A 24,072-nucleotide genomic window follows, 5' to 3' on the forward strand; every position below is an offset into this window, starting at 1 on the left:
TTTTTAGGATATGTTTTTGATATGTGACCAACTTATTGGCTAAATTGTCAAATTATTAATTACTTATAAATAGGTGTAAAGTCTATAAAGCTTCTAAAAAGCTTTCTAACAAGATATCAATAATTTAGCCTACTTCTACTTACTTCTACTTAGCTCTATGTATTTAAGTAAATATACTAGTGAATATAGCTATGTATTACATGATGCACCAAATGTTAAAAGAGATAAATAAAAATAATTAATAATATTATTTTTAAAATTAGAAATTAATTTATTTTACTTAGAAATTATTTAGTACATTATAGTCTTTGCTCTCTCTCTCTCTCTCTCTCTCTCTCTCTCTCTCTCTCTCTATATATATATATATATATATATATATGTGAATTTTTAAAATTTCAAGATGATATTTTAAATCAATCTATATTTGGCTAAAGCCATGTATTGAATCAAAAGTCAATTAAATGCTATTCAATTGATAATTTGTTTAATTTTTTTGTATAAAATTTTTTAGACAATTAAAATTTATATATATTTTTAAAATATAAAAATAAAATTTAAATTTCATATATTAAGTCAAAATATAGGTAATAAATTAATTTAAAAATAATATACACAAAATAGTTATGATAAAATAAAATATATATATTAGGATTTTAATATAAAAAAATAAATTCTTGTGATTACTATAAAATTTATATGCAAAAATATATATATATATATATATATATATATATATATATATATATATTCATAAAATAATTAAAGTATTTTATTTTTTATTTAAGATATTGCAAATGCCACCATAGTGATTATTGTTGCTACTAAATTTATTCTTATTAAAATTTTGATTATTATATTAAAAATTAAATTTGCTTCATATATAAATTTAAAAAATAAATATCAAAAATATTGAGGGATTTTTTTATAGAAAAAAAAAAACTAAAGAAATATCTTGAGTGGATAGTGTGGTATAGTGGTAGTAGCAAAAACTATGGTGGCATTACCAACACCCTTCATTTATTGTGAACTTTATTTTTATTGTTTATTATATACATTCTTAATTATCTATTAATTGAATTATACTTGGAATAAGTTTTTTAACATCTTTATTTTTTTTACTAATTTATAATGCTAGTTATATAATTAAATAAAAAATAAATTATACTTATTTCATTTTTTAAAAATAAATTTTGTATTGAAAAGAAGTACTTTTAAGATTATTTTTATTTTCTACCATGATAGATTATATTAAAATAAAAATAAGAAAACCTTAAATGATTATAATTAGTTGTATATTTTAGTACTAAATATAATTAAAAAATAAATCTCATTGTGTTTTATGTGAAAAACATCTTAGGAAAGAAAACATATAAAATAGAAATAACATTCTTAAATGTTCATTGTGTCAACATGTAATTAATCTCCTCGTATTTTTTAAAATCACATACTACATATTTTATTTGATGCCTATTTTAATATAATTATCTTTGGATTATTGCAAAAGCATATTCAAACATCATTTCTGTAGTAAAAGAGTAAAAGGAAATAAATTCAGTAACAAAATTGTTGAATACAAGTATATAATATATGAGATGTTGAACAATATAATTATAAACAAATTATACCAATAAAAATAATAAATAATATAAATCAATAAAAAATACTTTGTTAAGTATACTAAAGAATTAGTGATAAAAAATTTTATAAAAAATAATGTCCTTGCTATAAAGCAATCCACTGAAAATCTTTATCTTAAAGTATATAGTAAGATGTACAACCTTGAAAATTAATAATAATTATATTTTAGTAGAAAATTTAGGATTTGGTAGAGAGTTTTATTACTTATTAGATCACAATTTATTTTCAAAACAAGATTATTATGATGCATATTGAAAATTTTATATTTTATATTTTTTGGCTTTTTTAAAGTTTTTTTATAATAGCTTTAGACTTATGTAACTAGTAAATATTATAATCAATATTAATAAGTGGAGTGACTTTTTCTTTCCATATATTGATTGCATACCTTTATGCCATATGAGCCAAATAAACATAGCCTCTTTATATGAATGTCATTGAGCCCAAATCTCACCCTAACTAAATTAAAAATATGGTCTCATAACATGCTCCACTTTTGTGATGTATTTGGAGGGATGTAGTTCTTTTGTAGAAGTTTTTTTTCAGTTTAGTAAAATATAATTTAGACTATTTGATTTCTAAGCTAGAATCTAATCACTAAATTGTTTCAAAATCTTCATTAAAGTATTTATATTATTACTATATTCTTTGATTGTAATTGAAAAATCATTTCCATGTTTATTAATCACTTATGGATTAAAACTTCATAAGATGTTAATTCCTTGGATTACATTGTTTGTGACAACTTTTTGAATAGTGGTTTAAAATATCTCCTACTAGAATAAATAGATATGGAGCTAATAGACACCTTTGTCTTGTCTTTCTTTCTAACACAAAAAATTTTGCAAGAATTCTATTAATGTTGATTGTTATACTAGCATTCTTAAAGAATATTTTATTCATATGACAGAAGGTATTGTTAAAACCAAATGCTTTAAATAAAAATTTCTATAAGATTTTATCATACACTTTTAAAAAATCAATTTTCAAAAACAAAGCATATTGGTTTGATTCTTTTGTCTAACTCATTATTTCTTATGTGACCAACACACATTATCAAGAATAAAACATTGAAAAAGGAAAGTTATTTAGTCAAGACAAATATTTTCCAAGTCTATAGGGTCTTCAAATGAAGTTCCACATTAAATTTTTGGTTTTATAACAATAGAACAAGAACAATACATTTTAACAACAATAAAAAATTCTTTGACACTACTATGGCCCACTTAGCTCCAACAAACCCTTGCCCTTAAAGCGTGTTCATGTACCTATACATTAATGAAAAAATTCTTTTCCACATTGAAAGCAATTGTTTGATTGCAGAACTTTGAAGATTTAAAGGCTGCTTATAATAGTTTAATTTTTGTTGGTATGTATGAATTCTCTATTGATGAAACAGAGAGCTATCAAAATACATGTGTAGATATTTGAGTTCTTAGAAAACATTTTAAGATTATGTGTTTTTTTATTTACTGAATAACCCAAATCAATGGTGGATTTGAGAAACCTAATGAGACAGCTACGATCCCACTAAACCAGCTGAGAATTAACAAATTCAATTTCTGAATATTGCCAAGCGGACCATACGTCATCTAAATGAATTACCAAAGTAAGTAGAATACTCTAAGAAAGCATGCAGCGATTGAGTGCACAAAATTGGCACACATGAAAGTAGCTAGTAAAATCATCAAAACTTGATTGTAATCCTTTCAGCCATGAAAAGCTATTCCTCGCAAGGTCCCACTAATTCTTAGGAAAGGCATAAACCTCAGCTTCACGCTGCACACTAGATCTAGAGAGCTCACTGTTTGCAGAAGTAGTTGGCGTGACATACATCTCATCAACTGTTCAGGGGTTTACATCGCGAAAAAAATGCGATGTTAACAACGCTGGCTAGAAATATGTGCCCAAACGTCGGAGGTAGTCACTCATGTACATGTAAACCTAGGCAGTAATCGCAAGCAACATGTCTGGTTGAGAAAAATAACATGATAGCACATAAGTCTGCTCCAAGAACATGAAGTTGTCGTTGCTGGTGGCATTCATGTAGCTAAATGGCCGATTCATTCCCACGAGGTATGTTTCAGTGTAGAAACCGCACTCCTCTATCCACAATCTTCTGCAGAGCCACAATTGCTTGGTCCAGAGTCTCCACAGCCTTAACTTCGTCAAATGACATACGTCTTACGTTGAACTACATTTAGCATCAAAACACAGTAATGAGTAAATGCAATAAATGCTACGATAGTGTGGAATAGCTACAAACACGACTAAGCCATGCGGGTAGCTCAAATAGTGTTTAAATAGGCCAAGAAAAAATACTGTTTGAAAACAACACGACTTGCACCAGATATTTTAAAGCCAATTGCTAGATGAGGAAAACAATTACCTGTGCACCTTGCCGGACACGAACGTCGACACCTTTGCTGTCTATTGAAATCAAAGCAGCATCATCAACCTCTGATTCTACGGCTAAAAGCTCCCTAATCTTCTTTGAAAATCTTAAATTGAGTTCCTGCAGTAGCAGACAAGACCCAAGAATATAACATTAAATTTAATCGGGAGCTGGGGCATGAATTATTCTAACCATTTATTTTGTTATCATATCGTGAACTGTATCGAGAGCCAACTTTAATACAAAAACGTTGAGTTCCGGAAGACCAGATAGCAGACCTGTAATGTTTTCTCTGCCCCATTGACTGCAATAAGATCAGGTCGAGCCAAGTCGTATTCCTCCACATCTACCCATTGGACAGTACCAAATCCTCCCACAAAGTAGATATCACTGCACTCCAACACATCATAAGTCAAATTTCTTTCAATTCATCTCCCTGTGTTAGAAAACCTTCCCAACGGATCCAGAAAACCTAGCAGACCTAGACTACTGCACGCTGACGACATAACTGGACAAGAGCGAGAATACCTTATGTTTTCCATGCGATAAAAAGTAAAATTACTCCACTGTTGGGATGCTCCTTGCTGATGCTTTGCACGGTAATATTTATGTGCAAGCTCCTGCAAGACACGGAATGTCATTCTGATCAGGTACAGCCAATTAAATTGACAGGGGCCAGTTCAAATATTCCCCTCCTAAAGCACGAGGATCTTGCAGGAAACAAAGGGCAAGCGAGATAGTCCTGAGTCAACACCTCGAATTCTATAATATGCTGCTAAAGCTGGTTTGTGAAGTTCTTTGTTTCGAAAACATGCTAAGCGAATGCTATCAGAAAATCTAGGAGTCTTTGATTTATGAGTCATGACGTTGTAACCAATAACACTAAGGATAACAACTACCAAATAAACAGGTCTGCGATATCACATGACCTGCGTATAAGTATTGATTAAAATATGGGAGTTGTTTTTGACCTCAATCATTGCTTTAACCTGTGTTCTAACAAGAAATATCCATACTTATCTGTGCGTAATAGAGCTAGCACATTCGCACACCTGCTGTTCAGGAGGAAGAGGATACACATCTCCAAATATTGTAACCCTTGCATTTGCGAGTCCACTCCATCCTGGAATCTGCTAACATTTGCAATTGTGAAACCGAAATCAATCAAAAAGGTTGAAACTGACAGATAGGTAACTCATGGAGAACCAATCTGTCATTTAAATTTTCATTGCGGTGGTATGAAGGCAAGAAGCTGATTGGTCGCTCTGTAGTACATTTAGTACACAAACGAGCAATACACCTTCCACAATTGAAGGAAAGCAAAGGTCAGAATTAATGGAGGATAAGCATAAAACTGTGAGAAATGCTGAAGTGATGTACCTGAACTACCAGAGTGCACCTTGGATCTGCTAGCAGATTTCTTGTGTGGATTGCTAACGGTGATAATGAGAAGATTGGATCTGGAGAAGAATTGCCAAAAAAGTTGAACAGTTTAGAAAAAACCCAAGCTTCACAAGCACAAACTAAATGTAGAAAAAAAAGAAGAAGACGCAAACCATGAGTTACAAACAGATAACGAAGTCAGGATTTGCTACAACAGTGAATTAAATGAGTTGATACATGTGCATTTTAGAGCTTATTCTGAATGAAATCTTTTGGAGTTAAAAAAAAAAAAAAAAAAAAAAAAAAAATAGGAGCGTTGCTCAGCCTCCACTTCTAAGCATGATATAACGAGGGAGTTTGAACCGTACGTCCACGGTTATCCGTTGCAAAGTCCACCAGTGAACCAAAGGGATAACCTCGCCGACGATGGTGCATACGTGACATGACTGTACACAGATGTGCGAAACGAGCCTGCATCATTGATTGCTTTCGGTTAAACTTGCCGAAACCTCCCAGGACTTGTATGATCAATAGGTTAAAACTCAATCTCTACAGCAAACGCTAGTAAAAACCGAAAAATAAAAGAAAAGAAAGTCGTTCCTTGTTTACATGAAGCCTAAAATTATGTGCAAGAAGCACTATACAACAATTTTAAGTATTTCTCAAATGCAAGCAAAATCATCAAAACTTATTTAAATGTGATATCAGACGCTTGAGGTTCGTTAATCCACTGATACTAATATTCATCACAAGTTTGATCAACACTCATACCTGTTCAATGAGATTGCGTACAGCAATTGCAGGATGAGGAAGCCCATGTGAAGATGTCGCACTCTGCACACCACCAGAGATAGGTGTTCGAAACAGACCTGCCCGACTGCCACTTGAATTCGATGCCCCAGCTGTTGTCACCAGTGGATTCACAGCCCCCTTCGTGCCTCCAGACTTATCGAGATCTACACTACTAACTTCCTGGGAGAAAAGGCATTCCAATGTAAAACGTAATACGACTAATTTCTCAAAAGAAAATCTCTCCAATCAGAGACTCGTTATTACAGCCCTACGACAAATAAAAAGGAAATTCTCTCTATGCAAAAAGGTAAACATAAAAGAATCTATCGAAAAGACACCACATTGTAGGGCAAACAATGAGATGATCTTGTGATGATAGAGAAATGAAAAAAATGACTTGTACAGGCATTTGATCTAATGACAAAATGCCTCAATACAACTACGGACAACGCAGGCTATGGACTGCGAACTGGGCTTTGTTTACCTCTGGATGAAAAGAACTTCCATTCTTCTCAACACTAGGCTTCGAGGAGGAAAGACCATCTCCTGAAGGTCCATCTTGTTTTGGACCTGCCCTAGCCACATGGAGAGCAGTAGATCGTTTCAAGAACCCACATTTATCGTCTAATCTCCTCGACCAACTCCGTCCTCTGTATAAGTCACAAAAGATCTTACCACTCGTTATTATATTTACCAAACAGTAATGGTCACACAGTATGCTACTAGTGGCCACCTCAATTCTGAAGTCTACTAGCTGGATCCCCTACAATTACACACCCTCTTGCGAAACCCTTCACGAACTAGACATAGATGTAATTTCCTATTGCAGCCTCTATCACAATGTCAAAATTAAAACAAAGGCCAGTTCCGAGAACTGTGAAGTTTCACTGGAATGTATTTCATGAGTTGTAAACCATGTCACTGATAAGCACGAATTGCGAAACAAAATACTGAAGATTCACGTCAGTGAAACGATAAGTTAATCACAACTCCATGCGAAAGGATTGTGTCGTGATTTAGAAGTCCTCTAAAATCCAAAACCCTCAGAGATTACAATGGAAAATATAATCATAATTACCACTACCACTAGTCCAAGAGAATACTCTCCCAACTCTCATAGGAGTAGCAACTGAGAAAAAATCCAGGGCATCGTAACGTGTAAGTAATGAAATCCAGAACAGAAGTGCGGAAGTGACTGAAGAAAGGCTGAATACGAAGGAGGCCTTTACCTGCAACCAGCTTTCAGCACACTACCCTCTTCTGGCCCACTGTGGAAGAGTTTGGTCCGAGAAGAAACGCATTCGACACGACCATATTCTTTGCAAGGATTAACCAAAGCGAAAGTGCTCAGCCTGGCTGTCTGTGTTACGTCCATGACAAAATCTCAAATTCTTCCAACCTCTCTCACATGACAATCGAAACAATGCAACCAAAACACGAGCCTGCACACTCCACCAAAAGAAAATTCAGCTCCAAAAACTCAGGAGAACCCGCATTAACCACAAAACATCGATAAACCCTAAACATTAACAGGGCCGAATTTTCTCCGGACCTACACATGTAAAACCATAAATCTTCAGCTAAGCCCTACATTGCAAACTTCTTATTCTCAATTACGTTGTAGTCATCTAAATTAGCACCTTAAATCTTCAGCTCAAAACCCCAAGCCCGACCTCAAACCAGGATCCAGAGTTGCTACTAAAATTCTGACCTAATGTCAGGAAAAGGATGTCAATGTTGCTGCGAACGCACCAACGGCAAAAAGCAGCGCTGTAGATGAAGATATCTGACTGACACCCTATATTCCAGTAATAACGATTCGTCGCTAGAATTAGAAATGTCTTGAACACCCTTAGATACGGAAAAACTAGGAATTCAGGGCTTAACAATTACCATGTGAAAAGTAAACGAAGTTAAAAACGGCTTTGTTTGTTAGCCCGAAAAGACAACGCCTCACGTAAATATGGTATGCGCGTAAAGTAAGAAATCAGAAAGCTGACCTAATTTGACGCCTTCGGATGAAGACGATAACCGGCAGAAGCTGTATCTATATTCGGACTTTGATTTGGTAATTGGGTCACCGGGTAGAAGGTGGGCAAGATCACCGGTGGAAGCTTCCTAATCCATGAGGTGCCCACCCGCCCAGTTGGTTAAGCGCGTTCGCGACCACGCCGACAAGACGAGTGAGTTTTGTCTTGCCCGTGTCTCAACCGCGCACGTCTCTTCTATTATTCTTCCTTCGCGGTTATGTTGTGATTCTCCCTCTCACGATCGATCCACTTTTCGTGGCTTCCACCTACGTTTTCTTATTGTTCTGACGTTGTTTCCTTTTCGCGAGAGTTAAGCTTTTGCTGATTTTGATCTTGTGGGGTTTGGTTCTGGTGAGTACTCTCTTTGTTTTTTTCCGGATTTTTTGTTTTTAATTTTTGTCCGTACCACGTTTCTTTGTTCTGGTTCCTGCCGGCGATGATGAACGTGCATCAAGCCGGTTCGGCTTCTTCTAAATAATCCAGTTCTGTTGCCGCTTTGTTCCGTGTTTCATTTGTGTGTACTTTCATTGTCGTTGAAGGATTTGGGGAATTAAGTTATTTCGCTGCAATATTTGGTAGCAAGTGTTATTCTTGCTGAGGAATTCCAGATCTAGTTTTGTTTTCGACTAACCTTCTCATGTGGCTTGGCTGGGTTCTTGTCTTAGAAAATGTAACTGAAAGAACCTTATTCTGGTAGTTTTCTTAATTAAATTAATTTGGTGTTGAGATTTTGTCTAGAACAGTGTGAATTTGCAAGGTCGCGACAGGTTCAAACTTCGTGGTCTTCCAATTGTTATTTGAATTCGAGCTGTTCTGTATTTGAAATTCTCATGTCTCCATCAATTTCTGTAGGTTATACAAGGGGTTGAAGATGAACACCGTGGAGGAGCAGGTTCTAGCAGAGCAAGAAGCTTTGCTTGCAGAATGCAAGTTTTATGAGGGGGAGAAGGAACCGGAGACAAAGGATGCGAAACTAGACCATTATGAACCCGCAGTTGTCGATGGGGTACCTGTTGGTCCTCCTTCAACTGTCCTAGGAGCTCCAGTCCCCCGCTCCCCTTGGTCTACTAGCCTTTTGAGCTGCTTTGGAAGTTTCGATGAGCACTTTACCAGTGATCTTCAAGTTTGTAAGTATTTTACTCCATATTTTTCATTGACGTAATGCCTCACTATACAATCTGTGTGATAACTGCACAAGTTGGAATGGCATAATGGCGTATTTTTTACTTCATATCATTTTTTAGGGTTTGAGTGGTTATATTCATAGTTGCAACTTTCATTAATGAAGCCTACAATTAATTCGTCAACTTTGTTTCTTAATATCATATATGACTTCTGTGGAGCTTTCAATGCTTATTTGTTTACGAAAATGGAGTAATGTTTATCATTGGAGCTTTGCCACTGCAATTTTAGAAAATGAAAACACAATAGTGTGCGCATCGTCAGTGATCATTCCAGATTTCAGTCGATGGGACATGGGACAGTAATCAACCAGTCCGTTTGCACAGTGTCCTTCTTCGCTAATGAAAGTGCAACGATGATGTGCAGGTGTCATGGGAACTTTTGCACCATGTGTGCTGTATGGCAGCAATATGGAGCGTCTGTATCCAGGAGAAGAAGGTATTTCTAGGCACCACTGCCTGATGTACAGCTACCTTTACATCATGGGAGCCAACTTACTTAACCTGAATCTAGCCCCTTGTATCTCAGTTGGATCACGCGTTGCACTTCGCCGGAAGTATAATTTGGAGGTATGGGCTACTTAAGATTTCAGTGTTGGCTGAATGACATAGAGTTGTTGCTACGAGGTTGGAAGTGAATTGTTACTGAGGAACTCACTTCTGTGCTGATGTTGCTGTTGCAGGGTAGCGGGGATTGCTGCTTCACTGAGTCAGGTGATGAGGAGAGCAGGGAAGGGTTCAACACATTCTGTGATGTATTCTCCCACTTCGTGTGTCATTCTTGTGCTTTGTGTCAAGAGGGACGGGAATTGCGACGGCGCACTCGTTACCCATATTACCAGCCATACATGCCCATGACACCCCCGATGGAACAGAGCATGAGTCCCCAGATGTGAAGGGGTTTTGTTCCTCGTGAGCTCTGAGATATGTGTGCTTGTATTGTTCATAAAAGGAGGATTCTTTTCTAGTAGCAGATTTTATATTATCTTAGCTGGAATAGTGAAGAGGAATATTCGTCACTCCAAAGCAGAGCTTTATATCTTGTACATTTATGATTGAAACAGTAATCAAAATACATTATTGTGAGTTAGCGAGGACACCAATCGCAAAAGCATGCAGAATTGAGGCATATTCAACGTCGTTTGGACTGTAACTGTTTTTTCCAGGTTCATTCAGTACCAACCCTGTATGCTTACACTAACCTTCTCTTGCAAGAAGAGCTATCAAGGTATCGAAAGTAGCTAGGTCTGGCATGCATCGAATCTTTCATCTCTGCCGCTGCACTGCAAAGTCTAGCCAATCGAAGTGCAGAGTGAAGTTATACACATGTTACAATTTTACTAGGGCAACTTACACTATGGAATTCATTGAGAGCATGTACAACTTCGTTGTGGATCCTGCTTGCCCGTATACATCTAATCATGAATTGTGAGTTTTCTTACCCAGTGTACAATTTGTCGCCGTCATCTCAAGGAACAGCTCCTTGGCTTCTTCACATCAAGATCCACTTGCGCAAGAAGTAATTGCGGTGTCATATTTGTTAACATCTGGTCGAATTCCTTGAACCTTCATCTCTTCAAGAAGCTTGAAGATGTTACCCCCACACACCTACCCTTCTAAATACCAGATCCCGATTTTTCATCTGCTCGAAAAACCACAGGATATCCATAGATTCCGGTTCAGGGATAGTGCAGTAATAAGAAAAGTATAAGCTAAAGGATATCTCATGAATATATTTCTCCCCTCTGGCTTTCAAATGATCGCGATAAAGCTGTAAGTTCACGCCATAAAATCCTCACCATGACTGCAACTGTTGCACTGTCCAGCTGCATATTCGCCCTCGGTCTCATCCAATTAAAAACCTCGAGTGCATTATTCAGTTGCACCTCTCTTCCTAACCCCTTCATTGCCAACAGAATCTCACTCGAAGAGAGAGTGAACTACCCTGCTGTCAAAAACCACATACACAATCATCATTTGACAGCACTGCACTCTTTCTCAGGAACTCCGCTTCATTCTTGGGAAACAGGCTATCCCAAGGTTGCCTCCGCCTGAAATGTCTCTTCCCGACAAGCCTCCGCCCTTTCCCTATACCACCACCACAATTACTCCAATCCTCCCGCTTAGTCTCTACCACTACCATTCCCACTCTCACTCTTCCATCCAGTACCCGTCTTCCATCCCACTCTCCTCATCCATCTCTTTTCTTTACCTCCGCCTCCGAATCCGCCCTCCCAACACCGGCTCTGTCCTGGCCAACAAACTCCCATTCTCAGTTCATCTCGACGAAACAGTCTTCATCAAAACTGACATCAGTGCAATCCTCGTCTCCAAAGCTAGCTCTCTTACCACACCTGGTGGCCAACATGGCAGACACAACAATGGCGCTCTCGTAAACGCGAGACTGGCGGCAGGGGCTATAAGCTTTCACCGACGGGCTATGGCGAACGGTGCCAATAAAACACGGACAAAAACACAACAAAACATCCTCGAAACGAATAAGAAAACAAATTCCAATAGATTGCCGATAACCCCGAAATAGGTACACCATCTTAAGACCTCAATTTGTCCACTTGGAGTGTACTCATTGGCTTAACTACTTTCCTCCTAAAACCAGATATCGTTTCATGTCCTCATACTAGAAGATCTGAAAAGAGGACCTGGTCGGAAACCAAGAACTTTATGGCACTTCGGCGACGTTGGCTAGTTATAGCGGGAGTTGCTGTCGATCGACACTTGCGGGATTTTGAGTAGATTCACGTAGATAGTTGAGCGGATCGGAGCGGATAGGAGAGGAGAGGAGAGAGTGGAGTTGGTTACGATTTGTGTGGTTTCTGGTTGAGGAGCAATGATAGGGGTTGGCAGGGCGAAGCAGAACTTGAATGTGGTTGACAGGCCCCTCGGGAAGGGCAAATCTGAGGTGAGTTTGTAGCGGATTTGTGCAAATGATTTGGATCAGCTTGGCTCTGGTGTTATTGAAATCCAGAAGAAGTTTTGGCAGGTAGTTCATCGAGCGGGCAGTAGATCCACTCTAGTCGAAATTTTCTTTTCTACTGTTTGGAAGTGCCCTAAGTTTCGCCATGTTCCGGTGGAGCTAGACAGTGTCAGTGTTCTTCAGTGAATTACTGGTTGAAGGATGTTTCTTTGTAGTGTTATCTCCAGTTTAGATAGTGTCCTTGGGCTTCTTCTGTACGGGCTGTTATCAAAGTTGATGTGAAGACATGAAGTGGCAAGGAAACTATCTTTTAATGTATCGTAGGTCTTTATCAAGAATTGAGACCTCAGCGTTCTCAGTTGTCTCTCCCTTCAAATTTTGTTCATCGAAAGCAGGCTTTGGCCACTTTAATGATTTTGAATAGTTTGAAATGCCCTAAATATTATGGAACTTCCTATTTTGAATGGTTATCATCAACTATGCTATAGAGAATGGTGTCATTTCCATGTGAGGCCGTCAGCGTCTGAAGTAGACATCGTGTAGTTTGAATGGTAGAGCACACTGGGAGGTCTAGTTGGTAAATTTGAGAAGGTATGCGGATGCTAGTTGCTCTGGTCTCTCTGTTCAGGCTTGCCTGGATGTGAGTGTCTTCATACGCAATTGAGCAATACGTTCCTGTTTGCTCACCTATCCCTGTGTTTCCCGTGCAGGTAAGCCTCAGTGCGTTTGCATTCTTGTTTTCAGAGCTGGTGCAGTACAACCAAGGAAAAGTTGAAAATATTGCAGAATTGGAACACAGGTCATCTTTCGCTGCGGCTTTCTGCCTTAGAATCTGTTGAATGATGTCATTCCACGCAGTATCTCGTAGATTTGCACATGGAAGGCTGTTCAAGCAGATTTGTTCGCAAGCTGTATGGTAACACGGCATATCTGTTTTTTATTATTTTCTTATCGTTTTGGTGGGATTTTTTCGTGTAAAAATTGGTCTCTTTCAACCATGGCTTTACATTTATGTGCCCACCTAATTTCTTGTCCTTTTGGAACCTTGACAAGCAGGTTGGAAGAGGCTGGATTCGGAGTTGGTATCCGTATGCTTGAGTTGCTGTGCCACAGAGATAAGGTATGTATTGGAGTTAAGCTAATATGCACTTCTACAGCTTTTCAGGTCACCTGGTAGGGGCTACAATGTTTTATATGAATGCCGTTCACAGATGCTGATTGCACTTGATACAATTGCGTAGCTGTGATATTGATAGAATTTTTGGTATGCTGTTGAAATACGAACGACTATTCGTTGCCGGTGTTCGAATTCAAACAGAATAAATGTTTGTATCCAATTACCTACACGCACTCTCTAGCTGCTAACTTCATGCTTTATGGCTAAGAACGAGGGATTCTTCTAGAACTGTATGTCTGACCACCCAAATGTGCAATGAGATTGCAGGCTAACAGGAGGGAGACGAGAGTTCTAGGCATCCTTTCATTCGTTCACAGCACAGTTTGGAAATCTCTTTTTGGGAAGGTTTTTAACTTGGCCCTTACGATCGAGCCTCTGATAGTTTGGTGTCTCAAGTTTTCTCACATGTAATTGACTCGCACTAATGTCATTTCATTTTGTTTCATTTTATATTTTGTATTACACTCAGGTGGCAGATTCTTTAGAAAAGGGCACGGAACATGAAGATGAGTACATGATCAGTGAGAAGGAGCTTCTTGTTAACAGGTATGTCTTTCCCTTTTTCCCTTGATAGGCTGGGATGTCGATGTTTAGAATTGATGCCTCAATTTGTTTTGCGTTAAGGAAACGAAGTGAATGCAGATTTCCTTATTAGAATCCTGTGCATGAAGAGTATTACGAGTTAAGCACCACTTATTCGAATATAGCAGTGTGATTTTTGACCTTGCACAATATTCTCCAATTTGAAATCGCCTAGCAAATTTACTTTTGAATCTGAAAAAAATGTATCTCAATATTCTGTTTGCACAGAGGCATCCTCAAAAAATAAAAATGAAAATAAAAATAATACAATCCAAAACGTTTGAAGAGAGCTAATTATATGGGAATTTAATATCTCAAGTATCGAGTTTTATTATGAGAACCATCAATACATGTGGCCTATGCTTGCAACCCTGCCAAATGATATGTATGTTGTATTGGATTATTGATACACTAGTGGTTGATTTTTCCTATCTGGTTGAACCAGGTTTGTTTCAGTTCCAGGAGGTATGGGAGGTTTCAATTGTGGCACATTTGTAGCGGGTATTGTGAAGGTGATTGTCTCTCTAATTTGTTCCTTTCCACTTTTGGAGCTTCATCGCTGTCAACAAGCCTGTATATGATTTACCTGATGCCATATATTTTAGTCCTATTTATTTACCTTAACTTTTACACAATGTGCCTGCCAGGGAGTGTTGGATGGAGCTGGCTTTCCTGCAAGAGTAACAGCTCATTTTGTTGCCGTGGAGGGCCAAGCGCGGCCCCGCACAACTATATTAATAAAATTTGCTGAAGAGGTTCGTCTTAATTCGCAATTCGTACTAACTAATATTGTTGGATTTCCTACTCGCACTACTTCCGTTGTTGGAGGAGCCAATGTGGGCTGTAGGAGGGGTTAGTCTTGTAGTGTGTGGCCCTTGTTTTCTTACAAGATCGTTGATGGATTGCATGTATTGGTTGATGTTTTCATATGTTGATCATTCGTGGTATCCATGTCCAGGTTGTGCAGCGAGATGCCCGTCTTGCCTGAAGGCAACATCTGGGAGCTTCGTCAAGCCTTTGAATATTTATGATTAAATAGCATTGGTCTTAATTGAACGGAATTTTTTTTGCTTGAGATTTGATACTCAATACTTAAAAAGCTTTTCTCTAGCGCTGATTTTCTTAGTTCCTAGGGAGCTGCTACGTATTTGAGTGAAGCCTCAATCTGCTCTATATCATTAAAAAGGGCTGAACAGGCTCAACGTTCAATCTTTTATACCATAATGTGCTTGCGTAATTTTGAAGTGGGCGTATTTTGTTTAGCTTCAGTGCGCATCTCTGAACATTAGAAACTGCGCCATTTCTAACTTAGCAACGTGTATGAAACTAAGATATTTTCTTTAGAAATAGACTAGGTATTGGTCATATGAAGATAAAGTCTTCATGATATTAGGAGCTCAGTTCGCTTTTTTAACTGTTATCATTTCTTGACTTCTTCATGAAAATGGAATTGAGCGACTGATCCTGTAGTATCCATCGACGTCTTCAATTTCCGCTGCACCGATTACATGCTGAGTCCATAACAAGGTTCTAGCGACCCACACGCTGAAGCCTTGTAGATAGTCTCCCTTTGTGTCGCGCGTGTCTATAATAACTTTCAGTCGGTAGTTGTACATCACACTATCGTAGGATATTGACTCTTTCCTTGCTGCCAATCGTGTGATGGAAGGTCGCGTACTGTGGGTGGAAGTCGGTAGAGGATGAACTTAAGAGTGGCAAGTGAGCAAGACCACGAATTCGATTTTGCCTTGGAATTCTTGTACAATAGTGCAGGTATCAGGCATGATTGCACAGGAATTCTTGCTCATCTCTCAAGACGTCGAACAGGTCGTAGTATTGAAGTATAGCTGGAACTACAAGATTGTTCGGAATCAAAGGACACACTCTGAACAAGGTTCATTATCCAGATAACTTATATGTTTGTAACCCTATTGAGGATAGATTACCTTCATGGTCTTATTTCTGCGATATGCCAGATTCAACTGGGGTTGATTTACCTAAAAGAATGATAGGAACAACACTCTTGAATGGTTCTATGCTTTGCTTTAAGTTAGTAGTTTTGTGGTAACAATCTAAAATGATATGCTTGTTAACTCAATTGTTATTCAGTAAATGCACAATTATCAATTGTTGTATCAAAATAATAATAATAATAATAATAATAAGTTTTTTATCTTTGGGTCTTACAAAAGGTATATGCTAAAGAATATTTTACAAAAATAATACTAACTTTAATAGTACAATTGTCACTAAAGTAATTATTAATGTCATTGAGTTTTGAATCTTAAAAAAAGTAACAAAAAGAAAAAAGAATAATAATAGTTAAAAGTTAAAAATCAAAAAAAAAGGAGAAATGTTTTAAATCTAATAACATTATTATTCAAATTTTTTGCAAAAAGGTAACATTAGTTATAAATACTTGTGGAATAATCATTTGTTTTAAATTCTTCATTTCATTTTTTTTTTCTCTTCCAAAGAGTTTTGATGTATTTTGGGACTAAGTTATTTTCTTTTGAAGCTTCTTTATGGAATTTATATTAAAAAAAAATAAATATATAACAACTTTTATTGCAAGTCTTATTAAAAAGACTATTATATAAATTCTCTTTATAGTGATTTTAAAGATTATATATTGTTTAATGTATTTAAAGTATATATTAGGGGCAATTATATATTATTAAATAAATATATGATTAAGATTAAATATTGATTAGCATGGCTAAATCAATAAATTAAAAAATCAAATATATAATTTTATTTTAAAACAAGTAGTTTAGTAATTTTGATTACTTTCTATTCTAATGTCAAATTTTCTTTTATAATAAAAAATATTTCAATTGTATCTTTTTATGCCCCTAATATATACTTTAAATACATTAAAATTATTTTTAATATTTTATACATGGTAATTTAATAATCTTAATACTTTTTAGATAAATTTAATTGCAAAATTGATATCTTTTGTAATAGTTCGAAACAATCTATCTATTTTTAAAATTTTGAATTAGGCAATGATTTAAATTTTATTTTTTTTAGAAAATAGCTTTAAAGTGATTCATCTTAACATACCAAAAAGGTAAAAAATAAAAAATATAATGTCAATTTTATCACTAATATGTAGTAAATAGCAAAAAATAAGATTATATTAGTCTTATCTATAATTATCTTATTATATTCTTTTTATAAAGATTAATTTTAATAGATTTTTTTTTTATGGTTATCTACATATTCAAAGAATTCAAAACCTTTTTATAATTTGAACTTGCAATTTGATATTAAGACATTTGAGTATTAAATCCTTTGATTTGGATGATCTTTATTAAAATAATGATTATATATTTTTTATTCTTAATAATTGGGTTAACCTTAACTTTATACATTTTCAAAATTTTACAATTTTTGAAGTAAAAAATAATTACCTTCATTCTCTTGATAAATTGTAATACTACTACATTTCTATTATTTGACCATATTTATAGCAGATGAACAAAATTTAATACACAATTTCTATAATTATTAATATCATTTTTACTAAATAATTGTAATTGCTAAGCCCTTGTTTGACTTGATTAGATATATATTATCACTCCAATACTTTTTTGATGATTCTAATTTTTTGGTATTTCTAATTTTTCTACCATCCCATGAAATGAATAAATATATATATATATATATATATATCTATATGAATGAATGAAGAGAAACTACCCATGTTACTTCTATGTATTATTCATAAAAAGTTCTTCAAAAAAAATCTTCAAAGAAATTGCATTAAATCATTGCATAGGTGTTGAGAAAGAAGCCATGACTCCGTTTTCGTCACAATTGCCTGTATACACAAAAGTTGCACCAATTTCAAAGCCACACCGAATAGTACTTTTCCTTTGTGTAATGAATGGTGATGTTGGAGGTTGGCCTCTTTTTAATACCCTACTCCACATGTGATCACTGGAATAGTGATATTAGATGTTGAAACTAGTTAATAACCACGACACCACAGGAAACAGAGATTTATTCGCCTATTGATAATGAAAGTTAATTAGCTAACGCTGCAAATCAATAATTTCAACCTGCGGATTACATTCATGTGCTCATGCTGCATTGTTGCTGGAACCTTGGGAATTACACTTCCACCGTCCACACTTGAATTGGGTCATAGAAATGAACATTTCACCATCATATTCAATTCGAGAATCCTACTAGATGCTATCAATCATGCACATCCTGCCACAGTCTTTCTATCAGACCTGTGATGACCTCACCACCATGGCTGCTTTAGAGCAAAGAATTATAGACTCAGTGCCACTTTGTGAAATAGCTTGAATAAGAAACAAAAAACAAAAGAAACAAAAAAAAAAAAAAGACACTGACTCTGACGGTCTTACAGATCGATACGAGATTGTCAACAGGAGTTACGGTTTCTCCCCACACAAGAAATTACGAAGACACATATAGTATATTCTTCAAAGGCTGCGACTGAAGAGAGTAAAATAGGTTTAGATTAAGTTGACATCCTATAGGAAGCTCAGGATTGAACTGTTGAGATAACGGTTTCACCTACCGCTTCAAACATTACACTTTCGAACCTTCTACACTAGCTCGTTATGAGAAGCACTTTCAAGAATAATTTTGACTGTGCCGTCTCTATGTATATCACAGAACAGAACAGATCATAACAGCTGGCATAACCAAACGGAGGTCATGCTCCACTGAAAGTAATTGGAAAGCTATCCGTTGGGAAAACAAACTGAGCTCATGCATGACAATCTCATGTGGTAGCTTTCGCCTTCGAGCCGCGTCTCAAAATGAAACATTGTTGTCTTCAGCTTGACTGTGAGCCACCATGTCGTGTGATAGTCGGTGACTTGGCTATTAATTGAAGCAAGTAGAAAGCCGTGGTGCTTGAAACTAGGCATACCCATACCTGTACTTGTGATTGGCCCGCTCTCTGCGAGAAGCTTTCAGAGCACAGCACCCACATGAATAAACGAAAATAATGAACACCAGCACAATAATGTTCACCACGGCGACCCTACGCCAGTTGGACTTCACGTTCTGCAGCACCCCAGCTCGACAAGTACTGCAGTCGAAACATAGCTTGGTTTGGATGTTGCTCCATTGTCCACAGTCAATGTTGCTAACGGTTGATGGTGGTTTGCCAACCCAGGTCGTGGCGTTATCGAAGGTGAACCCACATTCTGTTGGTGGCTTACAGCATCCAGACTGTACATACAGGAACAATGAGACCCAACACACAAGTTACTCACAATCAAATATCCGAAAAACTTCGGAACTGCCATACTGTAGTTCACGACATCAGAAAGTCTTCCCGTACCCCAGTCCACAAGCAGAACGTGAGTACAGTATATAGGTTGTCCAGGTGACACTCAAGACGAAGAGCTACAAACAACTTCTGGAAATAAGCAATTCAGATGAAAGGTTGCCACCGCGTCTACTCAAAATTCGACGATCGGCGCAATTGGAGACAAACCTCGAGAGGAGTGAGGGGCGCCTTGCTGAAGCTGGCAGCCGACGTATACTTGGTAAGGTCGCTGCACACCTTGCCATCTACTAGGCAGCTCTTAATTTTGGACCAATACTTTGGGTTGTCCACCCGCTTCTGCAACCAATTGGAGTAATCCCCAAGCCTGTACTCCTTATAACCTTTCCCGGACACAGTTTTCCCCGCCCCAGAATTGGTGACGACGAATGCGAAAATCGTGAAGACGAAGAGTAGCAAAATGAGGAGAAACATGATGAACAGGTAAGAATACATCAAAACCCTGTTCCCGCACCAAGACCCAATCAAGCCCGAGAGCGACAACACAAGCACAAATACTCCGAGCACAATAATCGGCCATTGCAGGAACCGCACGCACTCCGTGTCGCCCTTCTTCGCCAACCACACCCCGAAAGCAATTATCGGCAACGACAATATCATTGAGAGGAAGTTCAGCACGATCATCACCACATTACTGAACGCCATTTTCGCACCGCCGCAGCCGCAGCCAAAACCCTCCCCTCGCAACGCGACTCCCTCCTACTGAATCCTCTCCTCTGTCTTTGTCACTCTCTTCTCGAAAATGCCTAAAACAATAAATTTAAACAAAAAACAAAAATGTGCAATCACGTGTATAGTTGCTTAATCTCGCGGGTACGTCTCACAACCCAAGCGCACCTCCCCAACTCAAAGAGAATTCAGCATCATTCTAAAGGTGTAGCCAACTAAGCCCTTCGACCCCACTTCAAGATGAAAAAACCGCGGCAACCACAGCGAAGGATTCGTTTTCCTGACGAACTTGACGCCGCATTCTCCTGGCGATCATAAACTATTTCAAAATCACTCGCTGATCAGTTCTGTTATGCGGATCATGATCATAGTAGACAATTAACGCAAAAACAAAAAAAAACAAAAACAAAAACAAAAACAACAACACACCAAAAACAACCAAAAACAAAAACAAAAACAAAAGAAACGGGGAAGAACAACACAAATAAAGCCTCGCCCCTCACATTACATTCGAAAATTCTGATTCCTAGCTCGCACGCTCGCCGCAAAACGCTGGCCACCTGAATTGAACGCTGGGAGCGACCCGTCCGGCCAGGAATCCACGCACGTATGCTTGCAACGTTACTGGGTTCCGATCATTCCGCCCCTGTCTCTCTTGTCCTGCGGCGGCGACGATGAAGGCCTCCTTCCTCCGGTGCCCGCTTTTCGAACGGGCACCCCCCCTCGACCTCGTTGCCATCCAGACTGTTTAAACCCCCCTCCCCCCTCCCCGAGGCTCTCGTAGCCGTTCATCTTCGCTGACCATCGGACGGTTCCCGCTCCTGTGGGCTATTGATGGCAACGGATGCTTAATTTGAATCCGCAGCGGATTTGTTTCTTATTTATTTATTGAGGGAGTAGTTGTGCCCTGCCATGGATGAACGTGTCGCGGGCCAACCGAACCGAACCGATCGTGTTTTCTTCATCCATCCTCATTCATCTACTTTTCTAATGTGACAACTGGTGTTTTGTTTCATTATAATTGTAATCAAGACACGTGGTTGTGTGGTGTTATTGTGTGTGGAGTGAGCTTTGGAGATTATTAATTTTATGTTTAAAACCCTCCCTAATTGTTGTATATTGACTCATGTACAACATTGTTCAGGAGATTCATACTGTAATAAAATACAGTAGAATTGAATATTTTCTTCTTTATACATCAAATTAGCTTATGATTATAAATATTTGAAATTCAATTTTCAACTTGTCTGTAAAACTTACATGCAAATATTATGATCGAAAGTAGCAATAAAACATAATGGATAGAGGAACATACTTTCAAATTTTTATGACCTCACAATATTGTAATACATAAAAGAAATAATGGTATAAGAATACATTTTCTTTTGTCTACCACTACTATTAGTTACAAATGAATCTTTTAGTTTGTATAACCATTGTACTTTAACATCCTTTTGAGAATAGATGCAGGGTAAAAAAAAAAAAAAAAAAAAAAAACAAAAACAAAAAAAAAAAACAAAACACAAAGATGATTGTGAATGCAATAGATTTATAAAAAAATTAAAAAGTAAACTCAAATTCTATATAAAATATGTTAGTAAAAAAGAATTAATTTTGAAAATTTCTTATAATATTTGATTATAAGCAACATTATTTTAAATTAGGAGATCAAAAGTCTAATGCCACTAGTGTAACATATAAATTTTTGAAACAATATTCTTATTCTGAATTTAACTAATAATTTTTATTAATGCACTTTAGCACTTTTCATAACATTTGTGTTTAGACTAATCTTAAACCATCATTCAAAACCTACAAAATGAGATTTAAAATCCTATGAATGACAAAAATCCAATATTTTTTGTTTAATGTTTTGATATTAATTTGAAATTATATTTAAAGTAAGTAAAAATAAAAAATACATTCTTATAATCAAGAATTAATTATAATCATAAAATTGGTTTTAAGACCTACCTTAATTAAGAAGGATTAGGTTTTCTATTAAAATAATATTAATAATTATACTAATAATTATTAAAATTTATATCAATTTAAAATTTATATCATTGGTTTGATTTTTATTACACCATGACTATTAATGACATTATTTATGTGTTAGATAAAATGATTAATATATAATCACTATTAGATTAACAAATACCTAATGATAAATTATTCAAAATTGATGATTATCAACAAATTAATTATTATTATTTATAAAAAATAAATGCTCTTGCTATTCTTTTGCCTAATTTTTGTTGTTCTTTTATCTCTACTAGTAGATAAAATCTTCGACTTGATATATTAAGTAGATAATATCTTTATTAAAAAAAATTCAAGTAAATTTTTTAGATGCAAATTATATATTTAGACTCTTATAGATGTGCTATATAGACATTAAAACTTATCTTAAAAGTTTTTTATTTTTAAGAAGTTGCATTCGAAGTAGAGTACATCTTTGTGCTTAGATCAAAAACCTTATAGTTTTTAGGAAGGTTCTATAAGAACTTCTTTGTAGCTAATGTATAAAGAGAAAAGACAAAGATTATATTCATTCATGTTAATATTTTTCTTTTATTGTAATATTTTTCTAAATTTATTTATTTATATATATTTTATAACTTCAATAATATAAGATTGTATATGTTTTTTAAAAGTTCTATCAAGATACATGTCTTTGAAAATTTGACAAGTTTACAAACTTATTATAATTTTTTTATATTTAAAAAGTAAGTAGATTATTCTACTTCTTAAAAAATATTATTGTATTTCAAAGGTTGCAAATGGTTTATCTTTAAATTATATATATATTTAAATTAATATTTTTTTAGAGAAAGTGGACTATAATTCTTTTTGAAGTTTTTTATTTAATATTAAAGGTTGTATATTACCTTCTTTTAATTTAAATTATGTATTAGTTAAGTATTACTTATTTTAAATTTAGATAAATTTAGCTATAAAAAAATAAACTATGGATATTACACTTGGAAGAAGTGATAATATATTTGTACCTATTGCATATCATCTTGAATTTTTAATATTCTTCAAGTAGAAATTTTATGTATTAAAAATCTTGATTTAAGAAGTAATACTACTACATCTATTGAAGAAATTAACAATAAGGTTCAATATTTACATCAAAAGAATTTGAAATTAAAAAAATTACATACAAATAAACTAACTTTACAAGCAAATTTAGAAGGTCTTGCTACCACAAGTATAAAAGAGTCAAAAATCAACATGCCAAAGAAGTTTGATGGATTAAGATAAAGAAATTTAAAGATTTTTGTAATAAGTTAAGTTGTCTTATAATTACATTTTATTTTATTTATTTTATTTTTTTTATTCTAATTGTATCACTCAAGTAGGATTTGTAAAAACACTCATATCTAAAAGTACTCTTTTTTAGTTTGCATCTTTGTTAGAGAAGGATTCATGACTTTTATATAATTTAAACTCATTTTTGAAGGTGTGTTTTTTTTGCATTTAGAGAGAGAAGTTTTAGAAAAAAACTCTTGTCTTTATAGTAAAGATTTCACATAGTTGCTATTTGTGCTTGAAAATTCTAACATCTCATTTGTTATATAAATTGGAACAAGAAAATTTCTTATTAATTAATTTTGATATGGCTTTGAAGAAAATGCCAAAGATTTACTATTGAGAATGTCAAAAGTATAACTATTAGAAAAAATTATTACTAAGCAATTAATTACTAAGAAAAATTGATTCTTTAAGAGGCACCAAGAACATAGATTTGATTGGTAAAGGATAAATATTCTAAATTTAGTACAAATCTAACAAACTATCTCAATATCTATTTATTAGAGCTCAAATATTTATAAAAATTGCAAGAAAATGAGAATTACTTTAGCTCCTATTTTATATTGCTCATACTTTTTCAATTGTTTTTTTTTTTTTTTTTTTTTTTTTTTTTTTTTATATAGAAATA

General features: G+C 35.4%; 4 protein-coding genes and 1 long non-coding RNA gene across 22 annotated transcripts; 2 read left to right on the forward strand and 3 right to left on the reverse strand.

The window, feature by feature from the left end:
* Positions 1-3,310: 3,310 nt before the first annotated feature.
* On the reverse strand, positions 3,311-8,231 carry LOC112272674 (uncharacterized). Of its 8 annotated transcripts, none has more exons than XM_073528947.2 (11): positions 8,209-8,231; positions 7,438-7,650; positions 6,693-6,858; positions 6,188-6,388; positions 5,785-5,887; positions 5,414-5,493; positions 5,086-5,166; positions 4,562-4,653; positions 4,312-4,423; positions 4,028-4,153; positions 3,311-3,832 (listed from the first exon to the last, which is right to left on the reverse strand). In XM_073528947.2, exons 2-11 carry the CDS (start codon positions 7,581-7,583, stop codon positions 3,722-3,724), a joined length of 1,218 nt encoding a protein of 405 aa, XP_073385048.1. In that variant the 5' UTR covers positions 7,584-7,650; positions 8,209-8,231; the 3' UTR covers positions 3,311-3,721. The 8 variants fall into 8 exon arrangements, with proteins under 8 accessions (XP_073385048.1, XP_073385047.1, XP_090100977.1 ...); XM_073528946.2 differs by having other exon boundaries at positions 8,102-8,222; XM_090244851.1 differs by lacking the exon at positions 8,209-8,231 and adding an exon at positions 7,920-8,142 and having other exon boundaries at positions 5,086-5,163.
* A 40-nt stretch (positions 8,232-8,271) lies between these two features.
* Positions 8,272-10,516, forward strand: LOC112272677 (cell number regulator 8). Of its 3 annotated transcripts, none has more exons than XM_024500676.3 (4): positions 8,272-8,391; positions 9,091-9,365; positions 9,787-9,989; positions 10,103-10,516. In XM_024500676.3, exons 2-4 carry the CDS (start codon positions 9,110-9,112, stop codon positions 10,313-10,315), a joined length of 672 nt encoding a protein of 223 aa, XP_024356444.1. In that variant the 5' UTR covers positions 8,272-8,391; positions 9,091-9,109; the 3' UTR covers positions 10,316-10,516. The 3 variants fall into 3 exon arrangements, with proteins under 3 accessions (XP_024356444.1, XP_024356443.1, XP_024356442.1); XM_024500675.3 differs by lacking the exon at positions 8,272-8,391 and adding an exon at positions 8,481-8,589; XM_024500674.3 differs by lacking the exon at positions 8,272-8,391 and adding an exon at positions 8,757-8,908.
* Positions 10,517-10,560: 44 nt separating this feature from the next.
* LOC112272679 (uncharacterized) lies at positions 10,561-11,985 on the reverse strand. Of its 2 annotated transcripts, XR_016498728.1 has the most exons (3): positions 11,774-11,985; positions 11,219-11,670; positions 10,561-11,061 (listed from the first exon to the last, which is right to left on the reverse strand). It is a non-coding gene; the product is annotated as an uncharacterized LOC112272679 (long non-coding RNA). The 2 variants fall into 2 exon arrangements; XR_016498727.1 differs by having other exon boundaries at positions 10,561-11,670.
* A 155-nt stretch (positions 11,986-12,140) lies between these two features.
* On the forward strand, positions 12,141-15,329 carry LOC112272678 (uncharacterized). 4 transcript variants are annotated; one of them, XM_024500680.3, is made up of 8 exons: positions 12,141-12,339; positions 13,065-13,270; positions 13,411-13,474; positions 13,799-13,876; positions 14,001-14,077; positions 14,559-14,625; positions 14,761-14,868; positions 15,072-15,329. In XM_024500680.3, the coding sequence occupies exons 2-8, from the start codon at positions 13,194-13,196 to the stop codon at positions 15,099-15,101; spliced, it is 501 nt and encodes a 166-aa protein (XP_024356448.1). In that variant the 5' UTR covers positions 12,141-12,339; positions 13,065-13,193; the 3' UTR covers positions 15,102-15,329. The 4 variants fall into 4 exon arrangements, with proteins under 4 accessions (XP_024356448.1, XP_090100986.1, XP_024356445.1 ...); XM_090244860.1 differs by having other exon boundaries at positions 13,065-13,265; XM_024500677.3 differs by having other exon boundaries at positions 13,065-13,153.
* A 3,261-nt stretch (positions 15,330-18,590) lies between these two features.
* Positions 18,591-20,834, reverse strand: LOC112295725 (tetraspanin-8). Of its 5 annotated transcripts, none has more exons than XM_090244856.1 (3): positions 20,632-20,834; positions 19,605-20,428; positions 18,591-19,336 (listed from the first exon to the last, which is right to left on the reverse strand). In XM_090244856.1, the coding sequence occupies exons 2-3, from the start codon at positions 20,097-20,099 to the stop codon at positions 19,022-19,024; spliced, it is 810 nt and encodes a 269-aa protein (XP_090100982.1). In that variant the 5' UTR covers positions 20,100-20,428; positions 20,632-20,834; the 3' UTR covers positions 18,591-19,021. The 5 variants fall into 5 exon arrangements, with proteins under 5 accessions (XP_090100982.1, XP_090100984.1, XP_024403383.1 ...); XM_090244858.1 differs by having other exon boundaries at positions 20,684-20,833; XM_024547615.3 differs by having other exon boundaries at positions 20,627-20,833.
* Positions 20,835-24,072: the final 3,238 nt, after the last annotated feature.

The sequence above is a fragment of the Physcomitrium patens genome, chromosome 19, assembly GCF_059467195.1.
Source record: "Physcomitrium patens ecotype Gransden chromosome 19, ASM5946719v1, whole genome shotgun sequence".
Taxonomy (NCBI): Eukaryota; Viridiplantae; Streptophyta; class Bryopsida; order Funariales; family Funariaceae; genus Physcomitrium; species Physcomitrium patens.

Excerpts from the sequence above, each read along its gene's own strand:
- LOC112272677 (XM_024500674.3), top strand. Across the intron at positions 9,366-9,786 it reads TACCAGTGATCTTCAAGTTT|GTGTCATGGGAACTTTTGCA; the intron begins GTAAGTATTTTA and ends GATGATGTGCAG. Across the intron at positions 9,990-10,102 it reads GCCGGAAGTATAATTTGGAG|GGTAGCGGGGATTGCTGCTT; the intron begins GTATGGGCTACT and ends TTGCTGTTGCAG.
- LOC112272678 (XM_024500677.3), top strand. The coding sequence starts at position 12,268 with ATGATAGGGGTTGGCAGGGCGAAGCAGAACTTGAATGTGGTTGACAGG. Across the intron at positions 13,475-13,798 it reads TGCTGTGCCACAGAGATAAG|GCTAACAGGAGGGAGACGAG; the intron begins GTATGTATTGGA and ends ATGAGATTGCAG. Across the intron at positions 14,078-14,558 it reads AAGGAGCTTCTTGTTAACAG|GTTTGTTTCAGTTCCAGGAG; the intron begins GTATGTCTTTCC and ends TGGTTGAACCAG.
- LOC112295725 (XM_090244856.1), bottom strand. The coding sequence starts at position 20,099 with ATGGCGTTCAGTAATGTGGTGATGATCGTGCTGAACTTCCTCTCAATG. Across the intron at positions 19,337-19,604 it reads CGCCCCTCACTCCTCTCGAG|TCTGGATGCTGTAAGCCACC; the intron begins GTTTGTCTCCAA and ends CTGTATGTACAG.
- LOC112272674 (XM_073528947.2), bottom strand. The coding sequence starts at position 7,583 with ATGGACGTAACACAGACAGCCAGGCTGAGCACTTTCGCTTTGGTTAAT. Across the intron at positions 5,888-6,187 it reads TACGCAATCTCATTGAACAG|GCTCGTTTCGCACATCTGTG; the intron begins GTATGAGTGTTG and ends TCAATGATGCAG. Across the intron at positions 3,833-4,027 it reads GTGTCCGGCAAGGTGCACAG|TTCAACGTAAGACGTATGTC; the intron begins GTAATTGTTTTC and ends TGCTAAATGTAG.